General features: G+C 44.3%; 1 protein-coding gene across 5 annotated transcripts in view; it reads left to right on the top strand.

The window, feature by feature from the left end:
* The window catches only part of DIS3L2 (DIS3 like 3'-5' exoribonuclease 2), a 183,139-nt gene that overhangs the window by 63,061 nt on the left and 101,712 nt on the right, over positions 1-18,366 (top strand). For all 5 annotated transcript variants that reach the window (XM_071566546.1, XM_071566545.1, XM_071566550.1 and 2 more), the window contains 3 exons: positions 7,565-7,671; positions 8,866-9,113; positions 15,718-15,891. In XM_071566546.1, the coding sequence (XP_071422647.1) occupies positions 7,565-7,671; positions 8,866-9,113; positions 15,718-15,891 (529 nt within the window). The remainder of the gene's footprint in view (positions 1-7,564; positions 7,672-8,865; positions 9,114-15,717; positions 15,892-18,366) is intronic.

Genomic DNA, 18,366 nt, shown 5'->3' on the forward strand with positions numbered 1-18,366 from the left:
TCAACATAGGTAGTGGCATTTGGTAACTTCACTATGGTTCAGCTGCAGTTGGGTAATAATGCATCAAGCCATTCTTTTCTCAAGGTGATGCTCTACAGTCAGTGCTTAGAAATATTTTAGGATCTTTCTAACAAAGAAGAAAAATATATTTATAATGTAAATATGTCTCTGTTTTGGGCTTCTGCTCCATCTCATGCAAGTCCATGTCCCCTCTTGTGTTTTTGTGTCCCCTCTTTTCTTTTAAGCTTGACAAAGTGCCTGCCTGCCTTTTGTGCCTTCCTCTGGCACCTGGAGTCCTTCTGCAGTTATCAGTGTCTCACATTGGCACAGGCAGAGTTCAGAGAGTTACTACTATTCCTCCGCTTGACCAGGTCTGATAGGGAAAGGATGATGGGGACAAAAATCTGGACCACATGCTAACCCTCTGCTCTGCTCAGGTTCCCCCTTCTTTCAGTTAAGCTGCCTTAAAGTCTCTGGCAAATTTAAGGGTCCACCAACATCACTGGCCACTGGAAGGAACAAGTGTTCTACTCCTCCTTCTTCAGAGGCTCCCGTTCACTCTGTGCTTTTAAGGAGTCCTCACTGTTCTTTCCTAGCCTGCAGCTTTCTGGAGATGGATTGTCTGCATTGCATAGCTCTTAGCATTTCTAGGCCACAGCAGAGTGAAAGCTCACCAGGAAATCTTCTCAGTTACACGGCTTTTAATAGAAATCCTTGAGGTGGAACTGTCAAAAATCAGATCAGTTTCACTCTGCTGAAGCCTGGAAAGCCAGCGGAGAAGCTGGAGCCGATTCAGCTGCTCAAGACAGCTCTGTATTAGTTTATCCCAAGTTCATGTTTGTGGGTCTCTGGATCCAGCTCTTTTGGTTTGTTGCTATAACTTTTCTTAAATGAGAGCATAGATTTCTAGCAGAATAAACAGTATAGCAACTGAAGAAAAGTGTTCTACTGGTGTTGAACAAATTGGGCTTTATGGTTGCATTGATTAAATGCTACAGGCTGAAAAAGCTCCAGTTATTCTTTTGTTGCACAGCTGAAGAATGCAATGGAAGTTAATGCTGGGAAAGTTCCCTATGCTGTTCTTCCCTAGTTAATTATCTTGACCCCCAAATGACTTCCTAAGTATGGCAAAAAATAAATGACTTAGGCAATTAGGTAACAGGAATTAGATTAAGTTCACACATTACCATATGTTCCTGAGTTCACCTATGTTTTTCCTTTGAGTTACAAGTTTAGGTCAAGTAAGTGAGAGGGCCCAACACTGAGAGTGAATGGTGGGTGTGGAGATAAACAGAGTATGGCCATTGTTAACAGCAAGATTTCCAGGATGAAACAGATTAGGATTCACTCAGCTAACATATTTTCCATGGAATAGTAATATTAGACACACAGACTTTAGGAACAAATGCACATGCAGGAAGGAAGAATATTAAGTAAATAGGCAAAATACTCAATGGAATTGTTTTTGTAACATTTTAATTTTTGCTTGCCATTAATGTAATAAAACTGTATTTGTGTAGACTGCAACATTACCTGATTTTTTGTAGGTTTAATTCTGTTGCAGTAAAACTTCCAACCCCTCTGTTGACTGGCAGCTTCTCAAGGCCATGTGAGGGCCAGGAGCTCAGAGTATCCCCATGCTGTGGTCGTGGTAATGTTGTGTGGCTCCTGAGACAGCTGTGATCTGATCTGTTGGGGTAGATGGCAGCTTCCCAAAATCATGTTGATCTTAGTTGTGGATCAGGCTTGCAGGAGTCTAAGGAAAAGTGACACTCTTGTCTCATCATTCTGCCATCTCCTCCATCCCTCCTTGTGGAGGTGGCTAAATATAAGTAAATAATTACATGCATGGCTGCCTTGCATGTCTAAGGAAGCCAGCTGTACTCACCTCTTCACATTGCCTTTGCTCAGTGTTGCTGCAGATGCTTCTCTGGGCTGTGCACATCTGTTAATATGCCTTTTCTTTCCCTCTTTGAGAGTCTCCTCTCGCTTGTGTATCTTTAAAAATCTTGATGCTAATCATGAGTCTCCTGGTCCTCCTCTTCAGTGTGCCCTTGGGCAGGCAGGTGTGTGAGCTCAGGTGTTAAGATATGAACAGCTGTGGCAGGGTGATTTTGCTTAAATGAGTATTCAAAAATAAACACCTCTAAGGAGGTTAGTCCTGTTCTTTAGACACACAGCTCTGGGATGAGACAACTCAGGAATGAGACAACTGCATGTTATGGAACTGCTTTTCTTCTTACCTGCAGAGCCTCCTTCCACTACGCATGGGAGCTCTTAGGCTGATTTTGGACAGGCTGCATGTGTTAAATTCCAAAGCTGTTGTTGGTTTAACACTCTCATCACAGTGAAATACTTGTCTTTCCTCCATCACAGGTGGAAAGTTCTGTGTCTGGAGATGTCAATACTCAAAAGGCACTGCTTCTTGCATGACGTTTTCCTTACTGACCCTTCTTGTAGCCTGTTTAAAATAGATTCCAGTTTTGGATAGTACCTGATATGAAGTGAAATGGCACTTTCCATCCTCCCTACCTTTTGCAATGTTTGTCTTCTGGAGGAAAATAACTGTTCTGTGCCAATACATACCAGTTACAGAATGTGAAGAGGCCTTGTACTTCCTTCTGACAGCAACATTTCCCTCTGGTTGTCCCTAGAAAGGAAGATTGTAGCAGAATAGGGTAATCCAGGGCAAATCAGGGCATGCATGCGAATGTATCACCTTTTGGTTGGAGGGAGTTTTCATTTCCCAATGTCTCTTGTGTTACTGATGTAGACAGAATTTTTGAGCATAACACACAGTCATAGGAGATATTTACAATGAATTGGTCTGTTTTACACTACTTATGTATTTGGCACTAAAACATAGAATGCTGAAAACTGCTGCTTGAAGCAGATACCAGAGAACCTGAGTGTCGTTGCTTCATTAGTGAGTAGTAGACTTTGCCACTGAGACATTGACAGTTGTGCTGGTATCTGAGCACTGAGCTGAGGAGCAGTATTCTTTTTTAAACAGCTTTGTATTAATAATGCCTTCTGATGGGATTATTAAATACTCCCATGTAGAGAAACCCAACTTTTCAACTACAGTTTTTTTCTAGCTGAAGTCGCAAACGTACTATTTTCTTAAAAAAAACTTGGGGTTTTTCCATCCAGGGAAAGATTTTTTTTTGTTTCAGTAAGTTGTGTTTGAGATCTGAAACTGTGATATATTTTCATTTGCAAGTGGATATTGCATCTTTAGTTGTATTCTTTTTGGATAGAATTGCAAATTTCCACAGTGACCAATGCAAACCTACTGAAAATAATTTTGGATCTGTCACAAGTAATCAGAATTCTAGTCTGATGATTTTTGGTCCATTTTGGCTACCTTTTAATGTCATGGTAATTGAATTGTGGAAGGAAATTTGGGGGACTTTAAAAAAAGTAATGTTTGACCTAGGAATGCCTGTCAGGCAAATCTAAGTATGTATTGGAGCTGCCTTAAACTCATCTCTTACAGAGGGAGGCAAATTCCAAGTGTCCTGGATCTACTTTGTTGGTAATAACATAACTAATTTGAGTTGCTTTTTGTATCTAGTGCCTAATTTTTTTTAAGTAGGACTATTACAGTTTTGGTTTGTCAGATAATCGCTGAAAGGAAAACACTGAGATTATAATGCAGTTTCACTGGATCCTAGTTGCTGAAGTGTGTTTTCACTGTAAGATAAGCTTGTGAAGTATTGCCCAAGCTAACATAGTAAATCTTTCTCAGAAAACATGTCTTTGCCCAGGGTGGAAATATTGAATGGTCATTGGATAACCACTGCAGTAAAGGGGTCAGAATAATTCATTTTTAGTTTGGCATGAAAGGAGTTTCTTCCCACCTTCTCTGCTGAAAATCCTGCTCCTCTCACAAATTAACTCTCCTTTAGGATTGCCTCCATGCCTCTGCCCTGTTGTGGGAGATGTTTGTTTCTCCCAGCTTAGATTTTCTAGACTTCCAGTCTGTCCCTGTTAACCTGCCCTTTCTGCCCAGCCAGCAAGTTCCAGCTGCACTGGAGGGAAGGAGAGAATGTGCAATCAAAGAGAGGGACTGTCAGGTTTTGTGACAGGGAGTCCTCATTTCTGGTCCTCTGTTATTGTAGCCCTCTGAGCATTAGATGTAGTCCTGGTACCTACAGAATTTTGACTTCCAAAGGAGCAGCTGCAAGCTGCAGAGAAGTCCACATCTCTTGGCTTCAGGGAGTACAGAGTTCCTCTTGTCTCTTCTTCCCTGTCCTTTGTTTCAGGAGCATTCCCCATTACTAAATGTGTGTGATGGCATTTCAGATACTGAAGGTGATTAAAAAAGATGGGAAGGAAGAAGTAGATGGCTGGGATTAGCTTCCTTCTTTCTTGCTTGCTTGCTTTCTGTTGATGGAATAGTTGTAGATCCCAGGCTCTATCTACTGGTGGCTCTAATAATCCCAGGGTATTTGCTGAAATTGATGGGACCACTGAAGAGGCAGATACTCTCCAGCCAGCCAAAGGCCCTTAGTTGATGTTGGCCATGAAGGAAAAGGCAGGTTCTACCATGTGCCACAGTGGGAATTTAGATGCTTTCTGGTATCTGTACTGGGTTCACATGGGGTTCATCTTCAGCAGGATGGGGGGCAGTGCCCCAACCCTAAATGTTCTTCATCCCAGCAAAGGGAGGCCTGGTCACCCATTTGCCGCGCTCTCTGTGACAGCTGCATCCTGGTGTCTCTGTGCTTTTGCATGTGTGTGTGTGATACTTCCCAAGGACATCACTGCTGGCATCTTTTCGACAGGGAAAGCCGCTTCAGTGAAAATTTCCAAGTGACTTTTTGGAGCAATGGGAGTTGGAAGGATAAGTGGAAAGAAGGCAGTGCTAACAAGGACATGTTCCTCACATTGCTCCGAGTGCTTTTTTCATTCATGCCTGCTGGACCTTGAGTCACTGCTGCTGTTCTATTGCACTGAGAAAGCAGTGAATGCAGCTCCTTTTTTCCCCAATACATTTAGATCTGGTTTCTCTTCCAACCAATATGTGCTGTTCCATGGGGAGAGTTCACTCCAGTAAAGCCCTGGGCTTGTGGCAGGTGTGCCTGGAGGCATGGTGTTTGGAAGGCTACCAACCTTCCCTTGTCCTCTCCCCCTGCCAGTGTTTCTTTGTTCCAGATCATCCTGTTCTTTGTCCAACCTTTATGGTTGGCACACCATAAACTGTTAACTGATCCCTTGACAAATTATAAGAAAACAAAATGGCTCCTTGCTTTTATTCTTTTCTAAATGACTGCCTGGTATGACCTTTAGCTGGCAGAAACATTAGAGGAGGTAAGCAAATGAGATAACCTTGGTATCCCCACTTTTTAAACTGCTTATAATTATCCAAACAATTTTTCTCTCCAAATTGTTTGTCACTGAACCTCTGTGTGGTTTTATCCCTTAGTAGTGCTGGTTGTGACAAGTCTGAATTCTTTTCAGCGGAAGTAAAAGAGAAATGGTTTTGCTGCTTCTATTACTGGTGCTTTTTTAGGAAAGGAGATTTTTATTTAAATCCCTGAATACCTGTTCATTCTCCTCTCAGTCTTGCTAGCAGTCCATAAAAATAAAAGTAAAGTTACTTAGAAAAAGATCTTTGGGGAGAAGCAAAGTGTGAAGAGCTTTGTATCAGAAGGCAAAGCTGGGGATAATTAGCAGCATATGCAAACCAGAGTTTGTCACTGTCGAAAAACTGCTGGGGTCGAGTTGCCCGAAGGCAGCCCAGGCTGTGCCATCTGTGAGTGTGCCCTGGTGATGGTGGCACAGCTGTGCCCCTTGGGGAAGCTGCTGTCCTGCTGTCCCCCAGCTCCCCTGAGCCCTGGTCCCAACACCCCAGCACTGCTCAGCCCCAAACCCTTGTCCCAACACCCCAGCACTGCTCAGCCCTGCTCCCAACATCCCAGCACTGCTCAGCCCTGCTCCCAACACCCCAGCACTGCTCAGCCCCAAACCCTGCTCCCAACACCCCAGCACTGCTCAGCCCCAAACCCTGCTCCCAACACCCCAGCACTGCTCAGCCCCAAACCCTGCTCCCAACACCCCAGCACTGCTCAGCCCCAAACCCTGCTCCCAACTCCCCAGCACTGCTCAGCCCCAAACCCTGCTCCCAACTCCCCAGCACTGCTCAGCCCTGCTCCCAACATTCCAGCACTGCTCAGCCCTGCTCCCAACATCCCAGCACTGCTCAGCCCTGCTCCCAACACCCCAGCACTGCTCAGCCCTGCTCCCAACACCCCAGCACTGCTCAGCCCCAAACCCTGCTCCCAACTCCCCAGCACTGCTCAGCCCCAAACCCTGCTCCCAACATCCCAGCACTGCTCAGCCCTGGTCCCCACACCCCAGCGCTGCTCAGCCCCTCCTGCAGCCCCTCCATCCATCATGTCACCAACAGCCTCCCTCGAGGGCCTCCGTGGGCCAGATGGGTGCCATCTGGGGGCCAGGTCTGCGTGTCCCTGTGGCTCTCCTGGAGGTTTTCCACATGGGTGAGTGCTGCTGGCCTGCTGGAGCACAGCCCTCAGCAAGAACTTTCTTTATCTCTTGTCTTCTAAGGGAAGCAGTGACAGCTTCGTCCCTTGAAACTCGCAGTCAGTGCCACGGTCTCTCTTTAGGAGAGCAAAACTTCTTTTGAACGCTCGAGGCCTGACTTTAGCACATGTGCTTGAGATGGATGTGATTGCCATACAAATGGAAAAAGGCAGCCATCTTCCACGAGCCCTCCAGACAAGAGCACTTGGATGCTTCCAGCCGGAAAATGCTGGCAGAGCAGTAACCACACGCTCTCAACAGGAATGCAGCTCCAGAAGGAACCAATCCCAGCCTTCTCCATCACAAAGATCATTTTGGATGTTTGTAAACACTAAATGCCAGCCATCTGTAGCAGATACTCCCAAACTCACAACTTGAATATTTGAAAATTTCATACTAGACATTACTTGACACTCAATTTTAATATTATCAGTATCTGGTCCAGAGATTTCAAGGGAAGGGAGCTCTTGGGCATATACAGTGATTACTTTTATAAGACTTTTCATAGTCTTGGTCCACAGCTGAAGAGGATCAGCTTAGTAGATATGGTTTCAGTTTCAAAGATAAACGTACATTTTATAACCCTGCATAATGTTTTTTAAAGGAAATTGAATATTAAATGAATGTATGTACTTAAAGGACTACTTATGTAATGTTAATGACTTCAACTAAGAAATGTCAGGAAATTCATATAATTCTTAATATTTAATATACAGAATGTGTTTTCCACCATTTTATATGTTATGACTGGTATAGTCCTACTTGCAAAGTTGGGATTTATTTTGATTTTTGTTGCTTTTCAGCAGATGTGCATGGTAAGTGAACATATATCTGCTATCTGTTGTAGTCTGGAGAAATAATAATTACTTCATGCTTGCTAATTCTAACACTTCAGGTTCTTCTTCCTTTCAAAAAAGTGTACTACATGCACCTGGTATTGTACCTTACAGCAAAGGCTCAACATAAATGTGTCATGGAAATGTGGTACAGTAACTGCCATGTGTGCTTGGTGCAGGTAAGGCCGATGGGATCAGCGGTGTGCAAAGAACAAAGCAAGATGATGGACCCAAGGTGAATGATCCCAACCTCCTCCCAGATGAGTTTCTCCAAAGAACAGCCAAGGTAAGTCCATGGAGAGTGACAAGGGAGCACATGTGTGCTCCCAAAGGCTGAAGAAGACCAGCCCTGCCCTCCCTGTAGTCTCCATCTGTTGATCTTTGAGTCTCATTCCCCATTTCAGAGAGAGTAATTGTCCAATCTGATAAAAATCACGTGACTTGTTATTTTTACCAATTGTCCCAGGTTAAATTCCCTTTGTTTGTCATGCAAAATTGCTTAGCAGGATTCAGGAAAAAGATTGGATACTAATATGAGTGTCAGGATATCCAAAGTTGTCAGAATTAATTCTTACAGACTTTGGAAAGGCTGCTAGTGCTGTTGATTCAAGATCTGAGTCAATCTCTGAATGTTAAGAGACCAGAAAAGGACTGCGGGGTCAGACTGGGTCAGGTCTGTTCCACGTCTTGTGCTTTCCCTTGCAGTCTCTGATTCTGGTCCCTGTAATTGGCTGGGCAGCTCCAGTCTAATCCAGTGTGGCAATTCCAGCACTGGGAATCGTGCAGAGGTGCAGCTCCTGAAACCTTCTGGAAGGACTCTTCTGTCTAAGCTTAGGAAATCAGCTATAATGTTTCTGTTACCCAGTGATTTATTATGGTCTGCAAAAATATAGCTTGGATGAACACCTCTCTGGAACAATTATTTAGTGATATTGTAATTTATTATTCTTTTCAAAGCCATCTCGTATAGAGGTAAAATAACCCCTAACTTCAGAAAGCACTGAGAGGAGGAGAGAACTGCCAAATTCCCAACAGCACATCCTTTCCTGTGGTTAGCATTGGATCCGCCAGCGGCACCGTTTTTGGACTGGCCTGTTCTGTGCTGACTATTGAAATCACAGGCCGAGGATACAAATGAAAGATTTTACAGGAGTTGCTTGTGTTTTGTGGCTAATTCCCTGCATTTGGAAGCATCTGCTTCTTGTCTGGTTTTGTTCTGTAATCAAGAAAATTGCAGTCGAGAGCAGCACTTGGAAGGCACTTGGCTCTTCTATAGCCATGAGCAAGATGGCAAGGAAAATACATTGTAAATAGGTACTCAGTTAAAAAATGCACACACACGTATACACACACAGGGCAAACAAAATACAGACCCTGTGACTTTTCCAGATACTCTGCTAAGCCTCTGCATATCCATATTCTGTTAAAGAAAATAACTTTCTCTGAAGGTATTAACTGTAGAAACTTTTGCCTCTCCCAGGTTGTCTTTATTTTGGAAAAGAAGCATTCCCGAGCAGCTACAGGTTTCATCAAACTTCTGGCAGACAGGAACAGTGAACTCTTCAAGAGGTGTGCCATGTTCTCACCTGTGGACCACAGAGTGCCCAGGGTCTATGTGCCCTTGGCTGATTGTCCTCCAGACTTCGTGACCAGGCCTGAGGGATATGCACAGAATCTCTTCATCTGTCGCATTGTGGACTGGAAAGAAGACTGCAACTTTGCAACAGGGTATGTGGCTGCCCTTGGAAGTGGAGATGACTGAGATTTCTAGTTGGAATTCTTGGTTTCACTTAATTTGATACAAGCAAGAGAGACAGAAGTCTCTTGACAAGACACTTGTCTTGTATCCCTCTCGTATTGGTTGGATAAAGTATGATGAGGCGAAGGATAGTTCATCACTCACAGCTACAAAATATTAGGTTTTTTGAGTGTTTTCTTCAGTGTCCTGGCACATCCCAACATTAATAAGCACATGAACACACACATGGTGCTGAGCCTGACCAGCACAAGCACTGTGGGGTGCTAGCAGCCTTCCTGTCTTTCCTTAATATGTGTAAGAATAGTACACTGTGTGTAGTCCTCTCAATTCTACCACAGGAAGATCAGTAGATGTAAGGCTCATCTTTAGTTTATAAGCCTTTACTGATAAGCAGTAGGAAGAAGTCACAGGTTGTTGAGATTTTAAAATCACATTGTTTCAAGGAAGGATATGAAAACTCACGATTCATTCCCTCCTGAAGTATATGAGAAGGGTGTTGCACTCTGTGTGTTTCATCAGGCACTGTAGAGCCATTGCTGTCCAGAGTTCAAAATGCAGGCGCTGCTCTGAAGGAGGAGGTTTTAAGCCAGGGCTACACAAACGTCCTGTGCTGGTCTGGATCCAGACTGCAAGTTCACTTTGCCTCTCCATAAGGAAGACTGTAGTTTTCACCATTTTTGCACTTTGAAACAGCTGCAGCATGCCAAGCTTTCACCTGGAGTGGCTACGCTGCTTCTGTTGAGTGGAACTCAGTAAGAAAAGGTGGACATTGATAAATCTGTTCAATTATCTTAGGGAAAACTGAGTAGCCCTGGCTTAGCTGATGATCCAGAGTAGGTAACTCCGACCTATGAGAATACTGTGGTCAAATTTTACAGGTGGTAGGAATTTGGATGCAATCTTTGGAGCATGTGCAATACTGAGGTTAGGGCATAAAGCCCAGCTTTCTCTTCCTCTTGCAAAGCAGTTCTGATGAGGTAGCAGAGCTGGTACCATCACTGCAGGTTTCAGAGTCCACAGCTCAAACTACTGGTAAAGCTTAAAACTTACAGAAAACCTTTTTAAGAATAAGTACCTTGGTGCAGATCTATCAGCCCTAGAACTGAAATGAAACTAAAGGCCCTATTTCTCAGAGTTTGTTTGTTATCAGCTGTAGCTGCTTTGTCTGCCCAGTAATAGCAAGTTTCATGTGTATTCCTTGAGAGCCACATGAGCCATGAAGTCACTCAGTGTTTCGTAGTTAAATTGCAGTGCATGAACTGCAGTGGCCTCCCTTTGAGCCCCAGTTAACCAGGGGCTGGCTGTGCTGTGAACTTTACTGTGACTAAGTTTCTTACTGGCAGAGATTTTCTTTGTCTTCCTTGACTCCAACTGAGAAAAGACTGGAGGGTAATTGTACTGCTTGGCTTCTTGTCATGAACAACCCCCCTTTTCAAGCAGGAACAGGAGAAATGAGGAGGATGGGTTAATGTCCTTTTTATTGGCTAATGTGTGTATCTTTAATCTGTCCTTCTGACAACATTGGATATTCTCATCTGTCTGGTTTGGTCGTTTCCAAGATGTAAAGGGTGTTGTCAGGAAAGAAATGTCCACGATTGTCTTCATACCATAGCTGTTTCCTCTGGGAGTCGGTTGCACTTCAGTAAGTGCCTTGTGGAATTGGGAGCATAAAACCTTGGTGACCCCTTTTGCACTTAACCATAAATAATGCTTATTTAAACACGGAAAGACAAGGAAACCTCTGGAAGGTCCCAAAAGTTTGTTTGCTTTTGGGCTCATTTATAAGTTTGTTTATAAGCTGTGTTGCTTGTTTATAAGCTGTATTGCTTGTCATGGCCTGAAGGAGGGAAGAGTAGGTGATGTGCAGCTCATTACGTGCTTGGTTTTCTGAACACCTTGTGCATCACAGGGTTCTGCCCATAAAGTTCTTAATACCCCTTTGGCAGCATTTCCACCATGGTTTTGGAGATGTCTGGACAAAGAGCCTCTAGGTCATCACCCTGCATTGTCTGCTGGAAGTGAGACAAGGGAAACTCCCTCCATAGTTGGCAGTCATGTCTCCTGGATGCCTTGGGTGTTTCTAGGTACTCTCCATCCTGCAGCTGAACTCTCCCAGGCTGGTCAAGCACCTTCCTCAGCTTTCCTTTATTCTTGGGAAGTTTAGTGCCAGGTTTCCAAGCACTGTTAATGGCACAGTTTGGTCTTCCCAGTGACCATGTGTGGCTGGAGCGACGGGATGCCCCAGCCAAGAGCTGGGTGGTGGTACTGGCCACTCAGGGTGGTCACCTGGCACCGGGGACAACCTGACAATCCCTGGGGAGGGGGTGCGTTTCTGTGTCGTGATTGCCACCTGGTGGTCACCAGCGTGACACTGTCCCCTCCAAAGGCCATCCTGGCACCCCGACTATGCTGGGAAGCAGCAGGGAGGAACTAATGGCTCCATGGCCTGCTGGTGATGCCCTGACTGTGTTGTGCTGTGCTCTGTCCTGAATGTGCAGTGATTTCATCTTGGCTGTGAAATGCCATTTAACTGTTCCTGCTGCAGGTAGCAGGTAAAGCATATTATCATCAAAACATTCTCCTTTTCCAGGTAAGTATCACAAGAGCTGCCACATACTGTTATTTTTTGGGGACATTTTTTCGGTCTTGGGAATCCAGAGTTGTTTGGAATATTAGTCCAGATGTCTGTGCACTTTTGGATATGGTTAAGGTGGAATGTTTTTGTCCCCACATATGATGATAGATGAGATTATAAAAAAAAAAGTAGTAGTAAAGCACGGAATCCCTGACTCCCTCTATGTCACATGGGGCTTGTGGCCCTTCTAGCTCACGGCCTCAGATACTGTTCAGTCAAGGTGATGAGATTTGTCCCAGCTTTTGCAATAGAATGAAATGCTGCAGGATGTTATTTCACTTGACGCTCTTTCCAAAGCCATCCAAGTGGCTTCAGTTCTTCTCATCTCTGACATTTTACTCTGGTTTTTTTCAATTAAAAAATGTATTTAGTGGAAAGGGAAATGACCAGATACCTTGGGTAACATACTGGAAGGCTTGAGGGAAGGTCTGATCCCCTCAACAGAGCAGTGTAGCACCTTGCAGATGTGAGTGTCTCTCAGTAAAGCCGTGTTCCCTTGGCACAGCTGATCACTGTGTGGCTCTGCGGTGTGGGATGGCCCCATCCTTGTGGGGAGCATCATCCTGCCACTGTGCTCCGATGTGGGATGCCCTGGAAGCTGCAGGGAGCAGGGCTGGACTGTGCTCCCAGGTGTTGGGAGTTCCATCACAGCTCTCTGTCTCTGTGATGCTCAGCCCTTCAGCTGTCCTACCATCTTCACTGGGACCTTTGGCCTTTCCCAAGCTTGTACAGCTTGACATGTGAGCTCCAGGCCCTGTGCTGTGACAGCAACCCGGTGGGCCTCTTTGCTGTCACCTCTCCTGCTCCTGTACAAGCTTCCTTGAGGAGTGGTGGCTTATGTGTGGGATGTTCTCCTGCTGCTGAAAGAAATCCCCCATATGGGATAACTGTGGACAAGTCTGCTCCAGGAGAGACAGAGCAGAGGTGTTAAGTTCCCAGTGAAAGTTATTGACTCCCATTTGGGCGCCTGCCTGGCATGATGTAATTATACTTTGTCATTTTGAAGAGTTCTTATCATGGAACCTTCAAATATGTTGGCCAGTTTTGACTGAGACTGGGAAGTGGAGAGAGCTCGAATGTTCCTAGAAATGGGTGGCCAAATAGGTGTGATTAGTGTCACCATGAAGGGTACAATGGCAGCACAGGGGTGGCTCTGCCCCAGGTGCATGTACGTGGCAGGTCAGGCTCTGGTGAGTGGGCAGCTTGGAGCACTTCAGTGGCCTTGCAGCTTTGGCTGATTTGGAGGAATACGCTGTGCTGTCCCAGCCATGGCATTTCCAGTCAGTGCATGCTACCACCCTGGCTGACATTAGTGCAAGGGTATTCAAGGAATTCAGAGTAATTGTCCCCATCAACGTCACAGAAAAGAAGTGTTTACATCTGTAACCATTATAAATTTTTTTTTACTTTTGACATTTAAAAAAAAAAGAGATACACGCAAGCCTGGGGTGTCATAGGTGCTGTGACTGCTGGGAATGAACGTCTGAGTGCTGCTGGGCCCTGTGCCTGTTGTTGTTTATAAGTCTCTTGAACTATTCTTGCTACCCTTGGTGGCCGCAGAGCCCCATGAGTGATTTTGCAGCCTGGCTGTTACTCCAGGGCCATCGGTGATCCTATATGCATTACCTTTGATCACATGCTGTCCTGTCAGATCTTGCTCTGATGCAAGTCATCATTCCTGCATGACTGTAACATGGCCCCAATTAAAGTCAGTTACACACTTTTCATTTCAAGGTACTTGGGAAATGGGAACACTGTAAATCAAATGTTAATTACTATTAAAAAAATACTAGTCCTATATCAGACCTCTGGGTAAACCCCTTATGGTTTGTAATCTAATTTCAGTAAACGGATCAAGAGGAACATGGGTTTCAAGAGTGAGCTGAAAAGCACTCTGGCATTCAAAGGTGCTTTCTGTGACTTGTCCTGCAGATGTCCAGCTGCCCTCCCAGTGCACTTCCCAGCTCTGCACTGCCAAGAGAGGGGACACCTAAGACTCAAACTCTTGACATTTCTTCTGGGTAGGGCAATGTGTCCTCCCTTTTCCAGTTTTATTTTTTTCAGTCCGTCCTTGGTGGTGCTGGTGGGCCTGTAGAACTGAAGGCTCGTTCTTGCTTGGTCCCAGCTCCGCACTAGACGCTGGAAATGAAGTGATGATTTCTCTGGTTTATTGTTACTGCTGAGAGAGAGAGAGATAAAACTGATGCCTCATTTATTTACATTAAAATAAGGATTAGACTGGGACCCAGCTGCAGGAACAGAGAACTCAGCCACGATGCCAAATGCGCACGTATTTCTGCCATACAGTTTGTACATAAAATTGAAACAATGGAGGGAAATATCTTTTATCCTTGTTTTCATTTTTATTTTAAAGCTAGACGATGTGAACTCTACAATTTACCACACCACGAAGCGCACAATCCTTTCCAGCATATTACACAATGTGACAGGTTTATTACACAGCCCTTCCCGTTGTGAAGAGAGAGCTTTGCTCCCATAAAGAAGATGGGCTTGCTTGCGCTGCAAATTTGGGGTTTGTTCTGTGGGTTTATGGCACATTTGAAGCCTTGAGACCATCTTGCTCATCCAAATAACAAGTGCACTGTTTTGGCCCCAATTTAGGAAAGTAATTAGTGTCTGTTCTCACTCACTGGAATCAAAGCAGAAGGATCAATATATAATGATTGTGTATTTTATGCAGTGGAAAAACACTTATTAGAGTGGCTGGTTTTGCTCTGTGTTATTATCCCTCTCTTTTGTGTCATATTTTGATAGATTTGCCTTAATTTCAGTTGTAATTTTCTTGGGTCAAGAACATTATCTCTGTTGACTCTAATGTGCCATTTGCCCTAATGGAGGTATATTAAAAAATAAAAAATAATTTCACTCTGTGTACTGTAGAGCAATAAAGAGGTGAGAAAGAGGACAAGGGGAGCCACCATGGGGTGTAGGTTCTCATGGGGTATTTGTGACCAGCTGGGGAAGGAACAAGTGTCTCTCTCCTTTGGAGTCCTGTTTTGCAGTGTCCAGAGCTGAGTGCTTGTTTGACTCCAGAGCTGCCAGACAAATGTGTCCTGGGGTTTGCACTGGAGCAGATGGAAACTTTCTCTAAGCATGACAGAGCAGCAGCCTCATCCACACGTGTACAGAATCCTTCATCAAGGACCGGTTAGCATGGCAGGGACAATTTCCCCTGTCTGTGACTTGCTTCTAGTTCGTTGACTCCTCTCCAGTCAGGTCCTGGTTCAGAGGCTTCTGCTTAGCCAGGAAAGGAGGGACAAACTACTGGGAATGCTGAGGTCCTGGAAAGAGCCTGGAAAATGGTTGGAAAAATGATCTGTGGGCGTGTCTGTGTGTGCGACTCTGGTAAGGAAGGCAGTAAGGGTTCTTCAATCTACTGTCTTCACAGGGCATTGATTTGCCCAGGCATATCCTTTGGAATTGAGAGCAGTGTATGGAGCTCCCTGGGAGCTGACTTCCGTGGAGCTCTCTGGGATCTGGTGTGAATCTGTTCTTCATTTAGGGTAGTGGAGTGAGTCACCTTTTTCAGCGGTGAGGAGAGGAAAGAGAATCTTAAAGGAGCCAGCTGTGTGTAAAGCTGGAGCTGCCCATGTGGAAGGCTATGCTTTTCTTAGCCCTGCTGGATGTATTTTTCTCTAAAACTGGAAACTTTCTCATCTCTGCAAAAACCTAGTATAAAACATCTTCAGATGAGATGGATGAAACAGCCCAGGGTACTGTCACCTGAGAGGTTTGCATCTCCAGCAGACACAAGTCTTGGTACGGTTGGAATTCCTTCTAAGTCCTCTGCCAAAACTCAGGGAGAAGTAAATGGGTGACAGAGTGTATTTGAGGGCTCAGCAGCCTCTCAGTGGGGACAGCAACAACATGATAGTAGTAATTATGCACTTTAAAAAAGCATCTCTTTTTTTCTGCAGGCAGTTGTGCAAAAGTCTTGGGCAAGCTGGGGAGATTGAGCCAGAAACAGAAGGGATCCTGATGGAGTATGGTGTGGATTTCTCTGACTTTTCTCCTGAAGCCCTGGAATGTCTTCCCCAGAACCTGCCCTGGGTTATCTCACAAGAAGAGCTGACCAAAAGAAGAGATTTAAGGTAATGATGAAAGGCATGGTCTAACACTCCTTCTGGGGTTGGAGCAGGGCTGTGCTGTTTTGTTTTGCTTTCATCACACTTTGTAGAGGTACTGACATGTGCTGTGTTATACCTTACCTGTGCTAGAAAGCATGGAAACAAACTGCTTTTCAAAGTACCTACAAACCCAGAAGATCAGTTATTTGAAGAAGTGTTTTCTGAGGCAAAGAGACTTTTTCTCAAAAGTACTATTAAAAACTGAAAATTTCGTGTTTGGCACCTAATCTGAAAGGTTTATGTTTTTGTCTGGAATGTATTATGTATTTTAGTGGTAGTTTTATAGCAGAGATTTTCTGAATGCCTGGCAGATCAAATGATCTTGGACATTGTTACTTTGAAACTTAAGCACAGGTAGAGACTGTCCTCTGTGTTTTCCTGTCTAGTCTCAACGTATTTCCCTATTTTGCGGAGCTGGTGTCAGGTAGAGTTTGTGATGGCTCTAGATCAGGTTAGCAGCTGGCAAATGCAGTCTCTCACTGCAGCTCAGCAGCTCTGCTGTCCACCTCCTTCACATTAGCCATCCCTGCAACTTGGTGATGCTCCCACCAGCTTTCAGCAACTCCACAGTCTGTTGGGTGGTCGACACTCTGACATTGCTGAACTACCCAAAACTAGTGGATTTGCTGCACTTCAAAGCGTCAGATTTCAGAGATGTCCTCCTAGAAAAGATGTAAAGACCAAAGAAAAATGAAATGTTTAGAATCTCACTTTGCAATAAAGGAAGAAACAGGAAAACAAAACAGTAAATGCATTATTAAGAAGATATGGTGTGTTCTACTCCCACCCTTGTTTATACTGGAACATCCTGTCTAAGTTGGAATGATTAATTACTTTCTTGTGTATTGCTGAGATGAAGCAGCCCTGTGAGCCTAATTCCTCAAGACACTGCACTGGTGCAAGCACCTGCCTGTGTGCAGCAAGCTCTGCCCCCCCTTTGTTTATCTGTGTTATTGGCATGGACATTAGCAATTTGAGCAGATCAGTTGATAAACTGCAGCCGTTTGTATCTGTACCTGCACTCCAGGTGTTACTTTGGACCTCATCCTGTTCTGGAACCTGCAGCCTCCTTCCTGCTTCAGCTTTCTGGATTTCCATTGCCATACAATAGAGTGATTTAGAGGAGAATCACACTCCTGATTGACTTGTGCTAACTCAGGTACCAGTTCCAGACTGTAGGCTTCGAGTAGCTTAAAAAAAAAAACAAAACGATACTCAGTGCTGCCATTCAGAAGTCACTGAAAAGTGCTTATTTTTATATTCTTCACTACAGTTTGGTAGCATTCTCTGTTTCTTCTGACCAAGTTCTTTTAAGCAAATAAAGAGCTTGACTTGTCTCCAGTCAGACAATCGGTTTTGGAAAGAAATTGCAAGTGCATTTCTTGCTTTTATTACTGAATTATTACACTGGGACTTATCAAGGTGATAACAGTTTTGCAGTTAAGCCATTTAAATCCCTCTCTGCCCCTTCCTGACCACAGTACACACTACAAAGTAGATTTCCTTTTGATCCTCTCAAATATAAACATTTAACACTGAAAGTTTTTAAGGCAATTATTTGAGCTGAATTTACTAATCCTTTTAATGCCAACTGCCACACTGCTGACTAAACAGTCTGTGGTCTAAAAACATATGGAGATAACGTGAGATTTCTAGTTATGAAAAGTAAAATACAGGTCTTCCTTGTTGTTTCCTCACAGAAAGAGGTTTGTCTATCCAGAAAAAAAAGGAGTTTTATTAGTCAATGCACTGTGAATTCTACAGGTGATGGGTCCCACCCATCAGACCTTGAGAGACTGTTCTTGACAAGTGCCAGGGTCACGTGGCCTTATCTTGCTATCAGATACTGGCTTTCACATTGTCAGCTGCAAGTGTTGTGTGGTCTGCAGTGTCCTAGAAAGAGCCAGCACACAGGGCCAGGCTGGCACCTGAGCCTGGGCATCTGCTCTGGGTGTACACGGGAGTTGTGCCTTGTTTTCCAGGGACGCCCACACTGTGTGATGACACCCACCCTCTGAGTGCCCATCTTTGCTGTGCTTTGTGCATGTTGGTCTCTCAGGCTCCCCAGATTACAGTGCAGTCTGAGGGTATGATATCAAATAAATTACTGTGAAATACTCATCTTTTCTCCTGAAACTACAACTGTGTTAACACTTTTAAAGAGCTCATCCTAATTCAGTTTATACATTGCTCACCTGACTACTGTAAACACACATTAAGTTTGGCTTCAAGTACTTCCATCTCTAGTAAATCCTCTTCAGTTCTGTACACAGGGCTGTAAATTTTCAGCCATTAGGATTGTGAGATTTGGAACTGAGACACAAGGAAAGTCTTGTATTTTTGTGTGTTTCCTCTTCCGGAGATAACTTTTCCTGGTTTCCCTTCATCTTGGGAAATGACTCTTTCCTCCTCAAAAGGCAAAACTTCTGTGTTCTGCCC

The sequence above is a fragment of the Pithys albifrons genome, chromosome 11 (genome assembly GCF_047495875.1).
Source record: "Pithys albifrons albifrons isolate INPA30051 chromosome 11, PitAlb_v1, whole genome shotgun sequence".
NCBI classification, from domain to species: Eukaryota; Metazoa; Chordata; class Aves; order Passeriformes; family Thamnophilidae; genus Pithys; species Pithys albifrons.